This window comes from Nannobrachium achirus (genome assembly GCF_963921795.1).
Source record: "Nannobrachium achirus genome assembly, chromosome: 24".
NCBI lineage: Eukaryota > Metazoa > Chordata > Actinopteri > Myctophiformes > Myctophidae > Nannobrachium > Nannobrachium achirus.
This window is the reverse complement of record NC_137831.1, coordinates 5,506,241-5,521,055: the sequence shown is the minus strand read 5'-3', so window position 1 is coordinate 5,521,055 and position 14,815 is coordinate 5,506,241. Positions and strand designations below refer to the sequence as shown.

At 43.7% G+C, this 14,815-nt stretch overlaps 2 protein-coding genes across 2 annotated transcripts in view; one reads left to right on the top strand and one right to left on the bottom strand.

Annotated features, from left to right (window-relative positions):
- Positions 1 to 326: 326 nt before the first annotated feature.
- Positions 327 to 9,087, top strand: spp2 (secreted phosphoprotein 2). Its single transcript, XM_080720684.1, has 6 exons — positions 327 to 424; positions 3,260 to 3,387; positions 4,401 to 4,523; positions 6,474 to 6,584; positions 7,214 to 7,265; positions 8,332 to 9,087. Exons 1-6 carry the CDS (start codon positions 370 to 372, stop codon positions 8,532 to 8,534), a joined length of 672 nt encoding a protein of 223 aa, XP_080576810.1. The 5' UTR covers positions 327 to 369; the 3' UTR covers positions 8,535 to 9,087.
- Positions 9,088 to 12,189: 3,102 nt separating this feature from the next.
- Positions 12,190 to 14,815, bottom strand: part of raph1b (Ras association (RalGDS/AF-6) and pleckstrin homology domains 1b) — a 136,765-nt gene continuing 134,139 nt past the window's right edge. Inside the window, 1 exon segment of the mRNA XM_080720132.1 lies at positions 12,190 to 14,814. Coding sequence (XP_080576258.1) covers positions 14,704 to 14,814 — 111 coding nt within the window. The 3' untranslated portion in view covers positions 12,190 to 14,703.

Here is a 14,815-nt window from a genome sequence, read left to right as displayed (position 1 = left end):
TGAGAGAGCTGATCACTCAACATTCCAATCAATCAATCAACTCAATTGTCACCACCTGGTCTCTGTGTGAAACCTAGACTCCAGTGAGCAGTTGGTTAATTCTTTAAAAAATCATAACTCTTGACAGGAATGGGCTAGGCTAGAGACTTACTTTTTTTCCCTAAATGCTCAGAAATGCTAGGAGGCCCCTGCTCTGGAAATCATATTGCCAACTGCCGAGGATCAATAGTGTTGGCAGCAAACCAAATCCAAACAGAGCTCAGGACAAAGGTTGACGACAGCGCGAGAGGACGAGGACTGAACCTATTTATTTAGATGTGAGGTGAACCAGTAGTAGATGTAAAGTGCATTTGCTGTGTGCTAGTCAACATGAAGTGGTGTGTCCTTCTCTTAGCCTTGCTGCAGTCTCTACTCTGCTGCTCAGGTAAGTGCTGTGTCTTTAACCCCTTCAGGGGCGTCATTTGGGCCTCCAGGGCCTCTCTCTGGTTGTCTGGCTATGAATATACCTGTAGCCTACATACCTGCAATATCCCAACTGTACTCAAAGATTACACATATTAGGCTTGAAAATTAATGACGTTAAGAAAATAACTTATTTTTTCAAAATTTTGAAAAATAATAATTAAAAAGGGGTTTAAAATGTATTAAAGTATTATTATTCACTGATATTCCCTTATTGTTATTAAAATAATTATTGTCCTGCATCAAACAAAATATTTTGTAGCCATTTAGAAATTATAGCAGAGATTATCAAATGGTTTATTCTTATTGGCACTTCTTAAACAAATATCTCTCGTACCAAATGTCTTGCTGCAACTTTCATACCAATAATGCAAGGGCAAATGTCAAATTACGCCTATGGGAGTATTGTTTCTAATATAAAAAGAAAAAAAACTGTATGTGTGTTTCGCTGCATGCCAAATATTAGGCCTAACTATACAGCTATCTGCATCTCCTTGTTAGACTGTTGTGTGGGGAATAAACACCCGAAACTGAAATAAAAATAAAAAAAACACACAAAACCGGATAAAACCCGAAGTTTTTTCACGCAAGTGGACAAACTCCATTCCTTGCAACACCCTAGATATTGGTCAAATTACGCCTCTGAACCCCTTCCCAATTCAAAGCTTGTGCCCTTCAAAGTGCGGGTCTAGCTGGGGTGGGTACTAGGGTGCTGCCCTGTGGAGTGCACGTACAGTAGGGCACGAGTTCTGCCTGTGAAATGGGACAGCACTCGGCGCACGCCAGTAGCGTAACGTCATCACACTTGAAACCCGCACTTCGAAGGGTCCAATCCCCGGATTGGGAAGGGGCCTTTTGTCTTTATATTTCTGTGTCTTTCTCCTGGTTTCGAGCTTGTAGATCTGCTACTTTTGATGCTTTTGTTTGATTAAGTAGGAATATACAGATGAGAGGTTTCTGCAGCGACAGCAACATTATGTTTTCCCTCAGGCCTGGTGATGTTGAACTCTAGATCAGGGGTTCCCAAACTTTTTTTTTCTCAGGGCACCCCATGAATATATATTTTTTTAAATCCGAGGCACCCCTACATTATAATTCTCACTCCCAGCACCTTATTTATAGCATATCGTCGTTGTCGGGTGGAAACCTTGTATGTCCAAAACCATTCGGACCAGTATTTATCATCTATAAAATGTACTAAACTAGTGAAAACAGCAGATCTACAAGCAGGCGTTGTGTGCTTGTAGATCTGCTGTTTTCACTAGTTTTGTGCGACAGTCTTGTATGATGAAGCAGGGCTTTGCTTTACCAAAAGACATACACATTTGAAACTTGGAGATACGAGGTTTCTGCCTGACAGTGACGATATTTTAGTGATTATGTTGCGAGGAAAACGTTGAGATAATCAGCCATTTTGGTTAGAACTGACTGAAAATAACTTTGTACTTCAAGTTTAAAATGATATTTTTTCATGTGTCCAAATAAATTCCAAACATTATCAAATTATCTCGCGGCACCCCTGGACTGCCGTCACGGCACCCCAGGGTGCCCCGTCACCCCTGGACTGCCGTCACGGCACCCCAGGGTGCCCCGTCACCCCTGGACTGCCGTCACGGCACCCCAGGGTGCCCCGTCACCCCTGGACTGCTGTCACGGCACCCCAGGGTGCCCCGTCACCCACTTTGAAAACCCCTGCTCTAGATGGTTCAATAGCTTTAAGATACTGAACATGTTTTCCTCAGGCTTGCTGGTGTTGATGAACTCTAGGCAGTTCAACAGTTTAACGTACAGTAGCCTCGCGTAGCCAGGCTTACTCATCTGCCAAGAGAAAAGCCTGGTCAAGATATGAGGAATATATAAGAATATTCGCGGATGTTGTCGTCTTTTCACAGTGCGGTGTTCCTGCAAACGTATCCCCGCTGGAAAAAGAACGTGTCTACGTCTCCTGCTCCGTCGGTTGCGCTCTCAATAAACAATATATAAACTAAAACATTGATTCAGGTGATGTTACACCTATTAACTCATTCTGAGCCCAGGACATTAACGGATTAGGGGGTCCAGAGTGCCCCCTCCCGGCCCCATTAACGGCCGCTGTCTTATTTTGAAGGCCAGAAGTCTAGACCGGAAGTACTTCCGGTCTGACGTCATCGGATCGTGCGCCGGAACCGATGCGTGTCCACGTGGAGTTGTGTAATGGCCGACCGGGAGCTTTTATAACTGTGTAAAATAAGCGAGCATCTGCCTCCATCCTAGCTTCTAAAGTGTAGTTTTGAGATAATGGACATTAAAGATGAGATCGGCCGTCCACCTCAATGTTATGGGATGACTATTGTGTGCTCGTGGAGCCGTGATGATGACAAATCAGCGCGGATTTCGTCTCCGGAGCGTCGGCCATTGTACTAGGTATTTTTACTCGCCGTTACAGTAATATATTACTTTTCCCGCGACATCGCGTGGATGGCACTATAGATACTCTATTACTTTTCCCGCGACATCGCGGGGTTGGCTTTTAATGAGTTAAGAGCGAGTTAAGAGCTACAATCTATTTTAGTTTTTTCGCTGGGGAATGTAAACAGACCCGCACCGCATGACGTAACTTCCGTTAAACACAGACTTCCGCTAGAAATCTTGGAACCAACCGGAAGTCATATCTTGCCCAGGGTGAACGTACAGTATGTTTTACTCAGGCCTCTGATGGTGTTGAACTCTAGATAGTTAAACAGTTTAACGTGTATATATATATATATATATATATATATATATATATATATATATATATATATATATATCTCCTCAGGCCTTCCGCTGTACAACTCAGAGATGGCTGTGATGGCAGACAGAGGCCTGGCCGCAGCGCTGACCGAGGTCAACACTGTGTACGCTGTGAGCCACCTGTACCGCGTCACTAGAGGCTCTGTCACACGGGTGAGGGGAAGACACACGCACGCACACACACACACACACACACACACACACACACACACACACACACACACACACCTCTATAGAGTACTAGCAAAACACACATATTTTAGAGTTATGAGGCTTACCTGTTATGTAGTATACTGATACGTACAGAAGGCCTACTGTATATGAAGCAACCAATGAAAATCCTTTTGTTCTTATTATTGTATTATTTAACCACTTAAACCCCAGCTGAGTTAGCCTTGCATTGCTCATACTAATTCCCCACTGCATATCGGATATTAGTCTGGACTCTGGACTCGCGGGCAGAATTTTCATTTCCAAGGGGTGGGTTAAAAAACTGACACGATTGGTTAGACCAGACCAATGCTGGGCCCTGACTGGTTCCCCCAAATTTGGGGGAGAGGATATGGATTATTGAGCGGGGCCAGAGCCATATTTGCCAAGGGCAATTTATTTTGCCCAGGCGGATTGGTCTGGTTCCAAGCTATAGCTGAATACCTTAGGGCTATTTTCACTCTACATTAAAGAGTGAAAATAGCCGATCTACAAGATTACAATGTACCACCGCTACAACGCATTGTAAGCTTGTAGATCAGCTACGGTTTTCCTCAGAATACGGATGCTGGAGTTTAACGGGCCAGTTCACCTCTGGGACAACCAGATCTTATTTTATTGTTGTTTGGAACAAGATCAACACAATCCTGAGTTATTTTTTGTGTTCAATCTGTGTTTTGAGATATTTTAGTATTTCAGCATGAATGATGATGCATTTTGCATCATATGAGTCATCATGCTGCATCATATGATGCAAAATGCATCATCATTCATGCTGAAATTCTAAAATATCTCAAAACACAGATTGAACACAAAAGAATAACTCAGGATTGTGTTGATCGTGTCCCAAACAACAATAAAATAAGATCTGGTTGTCCCAGAGGTGAACTGGCCCTTTAAGTGGTTTATGTTTGATCAATAATGATTATCATCATCATAATAATGTCATATCCCAGGTCATCCCTGTTGCCATGAACACGTATGATCTCCTGCTGAGCTTCGGTGTCAAAGAGTCTGCGTGTCTGAAGAGCTCCAGACAGGACCCTCAGGGATGTGCCTTCAGACCAGGCTTCTTCGTGGTAAAGACCCTCCTCACCTTGAACCTTTAACCCTCTGACCAGACCTAGGACAGAAATAACATCTTCACATATCTATTAGCCCTATTCACGGCCCGCCCACTCAGCAAATCTCTCAGCAACTTCCTGGTGCTGACGTCAGTTTAGAAGGGGAAACTATAACAGAAATAGCTGGACTCAAAGCCAACAAATCATTATTTCGAACGGTAAAGTAAATTATAATGCTTTGTGCCTTTTACTATCTTGTGTTCTTGATCATGCTAGCCGTATTTTATACTTTACTATTCGGAAATTGCATTACATTTGAGATTTCTGTGTTAACTCTATAGGCTTTTAGTAGGGTTTCCCCTTCAAAGCGTGACTTCAGCACCAGGGGGGATGCTGAGTGGGCGGGCCGTGAATAGGGCTAATTGTTTGGAGTTCGTTATCATCGTATCGTGCCTTACAGTTTAATACACTTTATTGTCCCATTTCCACGGGGAATAATTATAAATAACAATCATAAATAGGTATTTAGTTTTTCATAGAAGAAAAATAAAACGTTTTCATATCAGCCCATATCGAAAGAGGCTGCACAGCTCTTCAGAAAACACTGTTTAAGCCTAAACGTTTATTAAAATGATTAGCATCGTGGCTGAAAGAGCTGTCTTTTTAAACATTATTATCTGCGGTGGTCAGACAGACAGCAACTCACCAACACAGGCGTGCGCCCTCTCCCTTGTGTTTACATATCAGCCCAGATATCAACATAATAAACATAAAATGTGTTGGATAATTGGCCGATATTGGACATCCAATACATAATGCACTCTGTGAATAGATTGTGTGAACCTGTTGTACACCAGATGGCACACAGTGCACTGGGTTCATGTGACTGACCTGTGTCAGTAGTCCTGGTGTTGACAGACCTCTGACTGTTGGACTTGGCATGGCTGCATTCCTTCATAGAAACACTATCATACTGCTGGTGTAACATTGTTTAACTCAGTGGTTCTCAACCTTTACAGGCCGCGACCCCCAAAATAATCATATTTTAACTGGGGACCCCCCCCCCCCACCCTGACGAGCACTAAGAATTTAGGCATTACATTCTGTATAACACGGTTCTATTGTGAAAATAGCAGATCTATATGCTCACAACACCTTGCGTTGCGAGGCGTTGTGAGCATGTAGATCTGCTATTTTCACAATTTCTGCCTCTAATATTTGTCAGTTTGGCCAATGATTAATTTGTAATTTTAGATGTATTAAAAAGTCCATAAATTGTCACTTTAGAAATGTGCAAATACCCTCTATACACTTTATGTTGGTCTGTTTACTGTTGAGTGAGAAAACAATGTTTTACATTAAGTTAATCATCTGGTGACCCCCCAAAACATTTTTTGGGGATCCCCCCTGGGGGTCCCGACCCACAGGTTGAGAACCAGTGGTTTAACTGATCTAATTACTACCGCCTTCTATGTCCTTCCTCCCTTTGCCCACGAGAACCAATATGCAAGTTAACAACAACAACGTACAACAGCATATACTGTATACTGTAAGTCAGGGGAGTCCAAACTTTTTTCAAAGGGGGCCATATTAGAAAATATTAAAAAACCCAAGGGCCGACTATATCTCCCATAATGTACTTTCGGTCGGACCATAATAAAGTGACATAAATGTATCGATTTTAAAGGATTTTAACGTGAAATAAGGCTGAGGTGCAAGGTAAAACAATACAATAAAATGTCTTTCTTCGACCTCTTCAGAATGAGACAACAGGGAACAATCCTGACAAATTATAGGAAAATATTCTTATTTGACGGTGCTGGCGGGCCGTTAATTATACAATTTAGGAATGAAGCCAAGGGCCACATAAAATGTGTCCTCGGGCCGCATTTGGCCCCCGGGCCAGACTTTGGACACCCCTGCTGTAAGTGAAGTTTATATCTCTCACCTGTCATCTGTGTCCAGCCCTCCTCTTCCTGTGTCAGCCGTGTGCGTGTGACGGCGGTGTCTGCCCAGGTGGTGGCGCTCCGGTGCGGCCACGGCGCCAGCTCCAGCTCTGAGTCCAGCAGTGAGGAGGTGAGGATGAGAAGGACAGAGAGAGGATGGAAGAGATACTGTACTAGACCTCTGAGAGAGAAGAGATTTACAATCCCACAACGTGTCACATCACAACGCGTTGTGAGCTTGTAGATCTACTGGAGTTAATTTAGAAAAGAAATATGGATCATAAATCTCGCTCCCTGCCAATTAAATATGGGCTTTTTGGCTCATATTGCCATAAATCTCCATAGACTTCCATGTAATTTATAGTGCACAGATCATGCACGCCCATGCACAGATCATGCACCATGTTTGTGCAGGCTGTTCACAGCTTTCAAACAAAAAAATCAGATTGGAAATCCGTTCAGGCATTCTTGAGAAAATAGCCATTATGTTTTACATGTTATGTAAGCAAAGATGGCTGCCCTGTATGAAAGATGGGGTTGTATGGGGGGTGGAACATACAAAATCGCGATTGAAATCATGTTTACTAGATTTAATGGGGTCCAAAAAAAAAATCTAATTTTTTTTTTTCTAAGTAAAAGTCGATTTAAGTCGTTTGGCAGGGAAGTCCATAGTGAGATAGTTGATCTGAAAGTCGTTTGGCACTGAACTAGTTAACATCTAGATAGCATGTGTAAATGTGTTGTTCTCCACACCATCAGATCTTCTCCAGAGGAAGGCAGCATGTCAGTATCCCATCATTTGTCAACAGAGGTAATATAATATATTATCATATTATACTCAAACATGATCAATGATCATTCTGTTTTATGTACAAGATGCGTTTATATGTCCACATGCTTTTGAAAGGAAATGTATATGAATTACACAATTCTCTTCTACCTTCATGAATCACAGTGTTTAGAGATTAACAAAATACAAGTTAATTGTAAAGCCAGTATTGGCCTGCCCTATAGGCCTACTGTCCTGTCAGACACCAGTTTGATAAGAGCGGACACAACAGTGGGGCACTTCTTGGTTTTTTAATGCATCTTGAGGTTACATTTGGGAATAAGGTTAGGTTTAGGCATAGTTTTACTGACGTTAGATAGGTTTAAGGCCTAAAACCTAACCTCATTCCAAACCTCATTAGGCATAGTTTTACTGAGGTTACATTTAGAAATACCTGGTGGCGAGTCTGACAACCGTGCCACGGTCACCGGATCTGACCTGGGGCAAGCATTCTTCGGTTCTTGTATTCCTATACCTAGTATCTGTTGTGGCACTTCTAGTAAGGTACTAGAAGGGTTCTAGTAAGGTACTAGAAGGGTTCTAGTAAGCCAGTGATTCTCAACATTTTTTCTGCATGGGCACACTTTTCATGTCCCAAGAATCCATGGGCACACCAACATAATACGGGGGCGTAAATGTCGTCACTGTCGGGAAGAAACCTTGTATCTCCAAGTTTCAAATGTGTACGTTTCTTGGCAAAGCAAAGCCCTGCTTCATCATACAAGGCTGTCGCGCAACAGTAGTGAAAACAGCAGATCTACAAGCACACAACGCCTGTGTGTTTGTAGATCGGCTGTTTTAAACTAGTTTAAATCATTTTTAAAATGATAAATACAGTACTGGCTTTTAAGCAGTTTCAAGGGGCACATTTGACCCTTCTCAGGGGCACACCAAAGGTCCCCAGGCACAGTGGTTGAGAAACACTGTAGTAAGGTACTAGAAGGGTTCTCGGTATTCAACCTTACTGGTGATCACTGAGGCCTATTAGAACAATGTGAATTAAATCCCCTCTTTTCTCCTGATGTCATACCGTATCTCCAACCTCCAGACCCAGCACCTCAAACACCACCTCCACCTCCTCCACCCCCCGCTGCTCCTGCTGCTCCTGCGGCCCCGGGCCGCTCCGTCCTCAGACAGGAGGAGGAGCCTGCTGCTCCTGCTGGCCCAGGCCGCTCCGTCCTCAGACAGGAGGAGGAGGAGGAGGTGATGGTGGTCCCCAGAGGAGACGTCTTCTCCAACTACCTGGAATGAGGAGGAGGAACCTGGAGCAAACATCTGCAGAAAGAGAATATCTCCATATTTTAGTGGGTTTTTTGGCCCTTAAATTAAAGGAGTAGTTCACCCCAAAATGCCATTTTATCTATTGATTAGACCTACTCACGCCATGGAGACTTGAGTCCAATAATATCTTTTCTGTATTTGTCGCATTCCTAATTGATTATAGTACATTTACCCCCATTGATTCCGGATGGGGAAATGTATTTAAATAAAATTATTGTTTTAGGAATGCGACAAAAAACTAAAAAAAAAATATTATTGAATTTAAGCCTCCATGGGGTGAGTAATCGATAGGGAAAACAAAAAGCATTTTGGGGGTGAACTACTCCTTTAACTCCCTATACTGATCATCATACTTCAGCCATCGGCGTCACGCGAAAAGCATCAAAAGTAGTAGATCTGCTATTTTTGCCGTTTTTTATTTGAATCTTGAAAATTAAACCGTTTCTGACGTATGAGGTTTCCACACAACAGAGAGGATACATAGTCCTATCAGGTGATCAATAAAATGTTTTAAATAAATGAATACATCATTTCAGTTTGTCCGTTTTTGTGGATGCATGAATGTGACAACTCTGTCAACTCTGTAAATGGACCAAATGAAAGGTCATGTTTTGAGGGTTTACTTTAAATGGTTAAATGTCTGACAATAGGCTACACATCAACGTGAAAACAACATAGAAAGGATAGTGTGTAAATAAACAAAAATCAAGTGATGACAGTGATGTCAAACATGGCTGTAATGGGTTTCCTCAGACGGGTGGCTGGTATCTCCCTTAGAGATAGGGTGAGAAGTTCAGTCAACTGAGAGAGACTTGGAGTAGAACCGCTGTTCCTACACTTGGAAAGGAGTCAGCTTAGGTGGTTCGGGCATCTAGTACGGATGCCCCCCGAGCGCCTTCCTAGGAAGGTCCTCGATGCGCGTCCCACTGGGAGGAGACCCCGTGGCAGACCAAAGACCAGATGGAAGGATTATATCTCCAAACTGGCTTGGGAACGCCTCTGTATACTCCCTGAGGGAGTGGAGGAAGTTGCTCGGGATAAGGAAATCTGGGTCTCAGTTGGAACTGTTACCCCCGCGACCCGATTCCGGATAAGCGGTTGAAGATGGATGGATGGATGACGAAATGACAGAGGAAAGTCTATTAATAGGCCTATAGTCTGAGAGGAAGTTAATTTCCTTCAGCCATAAACTCATGCTGTTCATGGTCACGCCACAAGAGGGCGACCGGGATCCACTCATACTGTACTGTGTATGAGCTTGATTGAACTTGATTGGATTCTGCAGCAGCATAAATTAATGTACACATTGATCTTAACACACACCATGAGAATAAACAGAAGCAGAATAAGCGGACTCTGGACACACATTGAGGTCAGGTTTGGAACATTTTTATATTGAGTTTTTTTTTATATATGCAAGAGAACACTTCTTGTTATCCCCATACACATTTTTTTATTGTTCTTTCTTCATTTCATTGGGCCCTCGTCACAAAGTCAGAATCAGCACATCAACAACTTACATACTGTAGTCAACAACCTGTCCATGACAATGATACTCAGCCATTATGAAAGGATACAGCGCCCCCTGGAGGGCAGACCAAGCACTATTATGGGTTATAAGCGAGATAAAGACATTAGCATGTTTTATAAATAGGCCTCGACTGTAGAGAGTGGTCCATCGGTGTGTTTAGAGGTTTCTTTAATGGTACTTGTTGATTATATAAACATAACAGCGTTCTGAACTCTTTTATCGGGTTAACTTTAGCTTTCAACAAACACGTCCTAAACCTTTCAACCCTGACACTACCAGCTGCATTCTTATTTTTTTGAAAATGATAAAGCCGGTTTTTAAAAGGTCCACAGTTAATAATGACGTCATCATTCATGACACGTAAAAAAAAAGAAGACAGGCCACAGCTGCCAAGGAGGGAGGGGGCAGCACTGGCATTGGCCATACTCACACGACAGCCATACTGCCTGTGTGTGTTATACTCAGAGCGGCAGTGGGAAGGCCTTTTCCGCTTCAAGGCGGAACCAGAACTTTCCAGAACCTGAACATATTTTTATTTTGGTTCTGGTTTTGTTTCCATAGCACACAGCCCGGTTTCAGACACGGTTGTGGGAACCTTTTTTTAGGTCTTGCTCTTGATGTAGTACTAAACCTGAGTTCTGGGAACCTATGGTTCTTGGTTCTGGAAAGTTCTGATTCTAGTTCTGGTTCGGCCCTGTGGTGAAGAAGGGGCTTATGACATGTGTATACTCCAAAGACCCCCTTCCCCCCCCTTCCCCCCATAGCTGTGACTGGTGCCTAGGGTAAGGGTTTTTCAGGCCGCGACCCCCCGAAAATAATCATATTTGAACCGGAGATCCCCCCAACACGCTGACATGACAAGCACTTGGAATTGTAGGCGTTACGTTTTGTTTGCCACAGATACAGTTTGTGCAAACAGGCGAACATTGTGAGGCGCCATCAGCTTGTATACAGGCTAATTCCGCAACGGTTGCCTCTTTCTTACATAATTGACAACTCGGCCAATTTGGTTAAAGTCCTTAAATTGAAAATTTAAGGATACGCTTACACAGTATGTTGGTTTGTTTACTGTTGAGTGAGAAAACAATCTTAAGCTAATTAAGCTAATCATCTGGGGGAGCCCTCAGTTTGGGAAGCACTGGCCAATAGGAGAGTTCCTTTTGAATCACATGACAAACTATTCCGTCCACCGCGATTTGGCAACTTAAGACGGCGCTCTGCGCGGGCCGGCACTCGCACCGCACTCACGAGTGCTTGTCATCACGATTTTAAATCATGCTTTTTTGTTATAAAACCTCGCACGTTCGCCGGAACGACGAGACACCGAGAGCGTGGCCGTGGGGAATGAAGCATTCGCGCAAGAGTGACGTCATGGCAAAATGGCCGCTGTGTGTAAAACGGTCAACTGAAGGCGCTGCTGCTGGAGGAAACAAACAAACAAACAAACAAACAAACAAACAAACAAACAAACAAAGACGTGATGCACGGTGGAGGTGCAAGACCCCAGCATTTGACCTCTTGACCTCCTCCAGCCTCTTTGCTAATTAATGGCACAGTGAAAAAACTAAAGACAAGCACACATTAAACACACTAAACATACCAAGTTGAAAGCAACGTTCAGCCCTAGATAGAATGCTCGCCAGTTGATTGTAGGCGACGCTCCATTCCACACAGACCCCGCCTTCTCTTTCTCTCACTCACAACTTCCCGTGATGTTCTGACAACTTCCTGTAATGTTCTGACAACTTCCTGTAATGTTCTGTACAATATAAAAAACAGTGGGGAGGGGGCGTGGTTACTTTCCCACATGGGTGGAGCCAAACTGTCCCTTTAGTTTTTTTGTTACTGGCTGGATCGTAACACCATGTGACGTTAGAAGGCGGAGCCAATAGTGTCAGCCCGGGACTGTACATGTATGAATGAAATGAACCAGATGAACTCGGGTCAAAGGTCAAGCCAAAACACACACACACACACACACACACACACACACACACACACACACACACACACACACACACACACACACACACACACACACACACACACACACACACACACACACACACACACACGCGCCACCACGCGCCACCACAAGTCTCTTCAGCAACCTTTCAAGTCCACTAATAAGACATGTTTATTTTCTTTGCATTAAATAAAAAAAAGAAGAAAATAAAACAGTACACAATACATACAATGCTTAGTTTTCTTCCAGTTGCACACACAGTCCTGACTCGGTCAAGCCGTTACTTCACCAACCCAAACTCTTCCGTGAACAAAGATTCATTCATGTTTTCATCGCACGAGGGTCTTCTTGACTCTTGCCATTAACAACTGATCTACACAAGGTATAGCGTCGTGACACGTTGTTGAGCTTGTAGATCAGTTCTTTTTGGCAAGCGTACAAGTCGTACAACAGATTATGAATTGAGCACGACGCTACAATCTGGGACATCGTTTTTTACCCATTAAAACCGTGAAATCATCCGTGTCAATTTACATTTGAACCACTTGAACCATTATTGTTATACTTTGGCTTTTCAAAAATAGCAGACTTGTAGATCTGCTATTTTTTTAAAGATCGGTGTACATCTCCCCTGGCCAAGCAGGGATTTCCCCTCTTGAACGAGTGGTAGAAGTTTGGTGTCCCATATGTGGGGAGGAGCGGTAGAGGTTTGGTGTCCCATATGTGGGGAGGAGCGGTAGAGGTTTGGTGTCCCATATGTGGGGAGACCCCGTGGGTTCAATACCCGGCTGATAAAGAGTTGTGCATTGTAGCTTTTCGGCTTTGATGTTTATGTTTTTGTTGCAGATTTAGTGTTTTTTTTTTTTTTTTACAGTTTTTGAGATACTGGATCATTTCATTTATTCAAAGCGTTCCCATGCCTCTTTCTGTCAGTACATTCCTTCCGTTTAGCTCCGCTCGCACCTTTGTTGACCGGACAATATATATATAAAAAAAAACATGATTAGATAAAATGTACGTAAATCTGATAAAATACAAAACAGAAAGAAAAACCTTTCATTTAGCAATCATTAAATAATTTCATATAAAAGCAAAAAAACAACAACATTCAATCTGTTCCACAAAGGCCTTCCTAAACGTTTACTACTCAACACCTATAATGAACACGCGAACGCACACACGCACACACATGCACACACACACACACACACACACACGCACTGTTGTGTGCAGGGCGCTCTCAGGCTGGATTCATACTCAGTTGTGTGTGCCGAAAATAACGGATTTACAAGCTCTGCGAGCGTGTGGATAGGCTATTTTCATACAGGACACTGATGCACAACCAGAGTATTAATCAGGCATTAGCGTCTGTCTAACACACACACACACACACACACACACACACACACACACACACACACACACACGCGCACACACGCACACGCGCACACGCACGCACGCACGCACGCACGCACGCGCACACACACAACAGAAGAGCTTCAGGTTTGTACAGCTTGTCTTTACAGGTCCATGCAGTACCAAAGCAGAAAGATCCTGATGAGTTGTATCTTTTTTTTTTTAAATCTCTCTCTCTCTCTCTCTCTCTCTCTCTCTCTCTCTCTCTCTCTCTAACAACACGTGGCACAAACATAATGGCAGAGAAGCGGGCTACGCCAGTCGGATCACAAAACAAAGCATGTTGGGAACAATTCTCACCGGCGTTTGGCTTCATTCAGTCTACCGGGGTATAGGCGGCGCTACGGCCTGTGTGACATAATAGGAAAACGGATATGAGAGTCAGTCAAGAACATCGCAGGAAAAACCTTCTTTTCTTTTCGCTTCATTTACTGTATACTCCATTGGTGCGACAGCGTCACTTTAAACGGAAATAGCAGATCTACGAGCTCACAATGTGTCCCGTCTCGTCTGATTTCGGGGGCGAGTGACTCCGTCGCGCGAGTACGAACCGAGCCTCGGGGTGGAGCGCGTACGCCGTCTGCAGTAAACAGGTAACCCGAAGCACCAATGGGAACGGTCCTGATGCACCAATGGGAACGGTCCTGATGCACCAATGGGAACGGTCCTGGCGCTCCGAGCAGGCTTACAAAAAAACGTCAACGTGAGAGTCCTTCTCAAACACCGTGCCAGCTCTAGTCTGGCTCTCAGTATACAGTATATATATATATATATATACACACACACACACACACAGTCACTTCCTTCAACAGGACAGAACAGTCTGTACGGTCCTCCAAACACCACAGATCTTCAGGTTCCTCCAGAAAGGCCTTCAGGGTTCCCTCTGTGTGAGGGAGGGTAAGGAGGAGGACCACTTCAGTCACGTAGCTATAGATCTATTATTCTCCGTCCCTGCCTCACCCCTTATCCCACAACTTATTTGCCTTTTTTTTTTCTTGCAATTTCGAAAAACATTTTAAAATACTTCAAACTGCCGATCTACTTCAACACGGTGTGACCTCATAGATTGGCTATTTGAACTATTTAAAAACGTTTTTCAAAATAGTAAAAAAAAAAAACAGTCAAACTAGTTTAGGTCTACGGGGTGAGGCATGGACGGACAACAGAGCCCATAGTCTCTAGCGATACGTCTAGCAGAGGGGACGTCGTCGTGATCCCTCCTCTCAACACTCTCCGGTGAGTTTGGTGGCGTCGCCCCGTTTGGGCGGGGCGGGCGGCGGCCCCCGCCGCAGCGTTGCATAGCCTGAGATGTTCCCGGAGAAGACCCCGCCGCCG

Bases quoted from the DNA above. Each gene is read 5' to 3' on its own strand.
- spp2 (XM_080720684.1), top strand. From the start codon at position 370: ATGAAGTGGTGTGTCCTTCTCTTAGCCTTGCTGCAGTCTCTACTCTGC. The intron at 3,388-4,400 runs GTGAGGGGAAGA...GTCATATCCCAG, and splicing joins CTAGAGGCTCTGTCACACGG to GTCATCCCTGTTGCCATGAA. The intron at 4,524-6,473 runs GTAAAGACCCTC...ATCTGTGTCCAG, and splicing joins TCAGACCAGGCTTCTTCGTG to CCCTCCTCTTCCTGTGTCAG.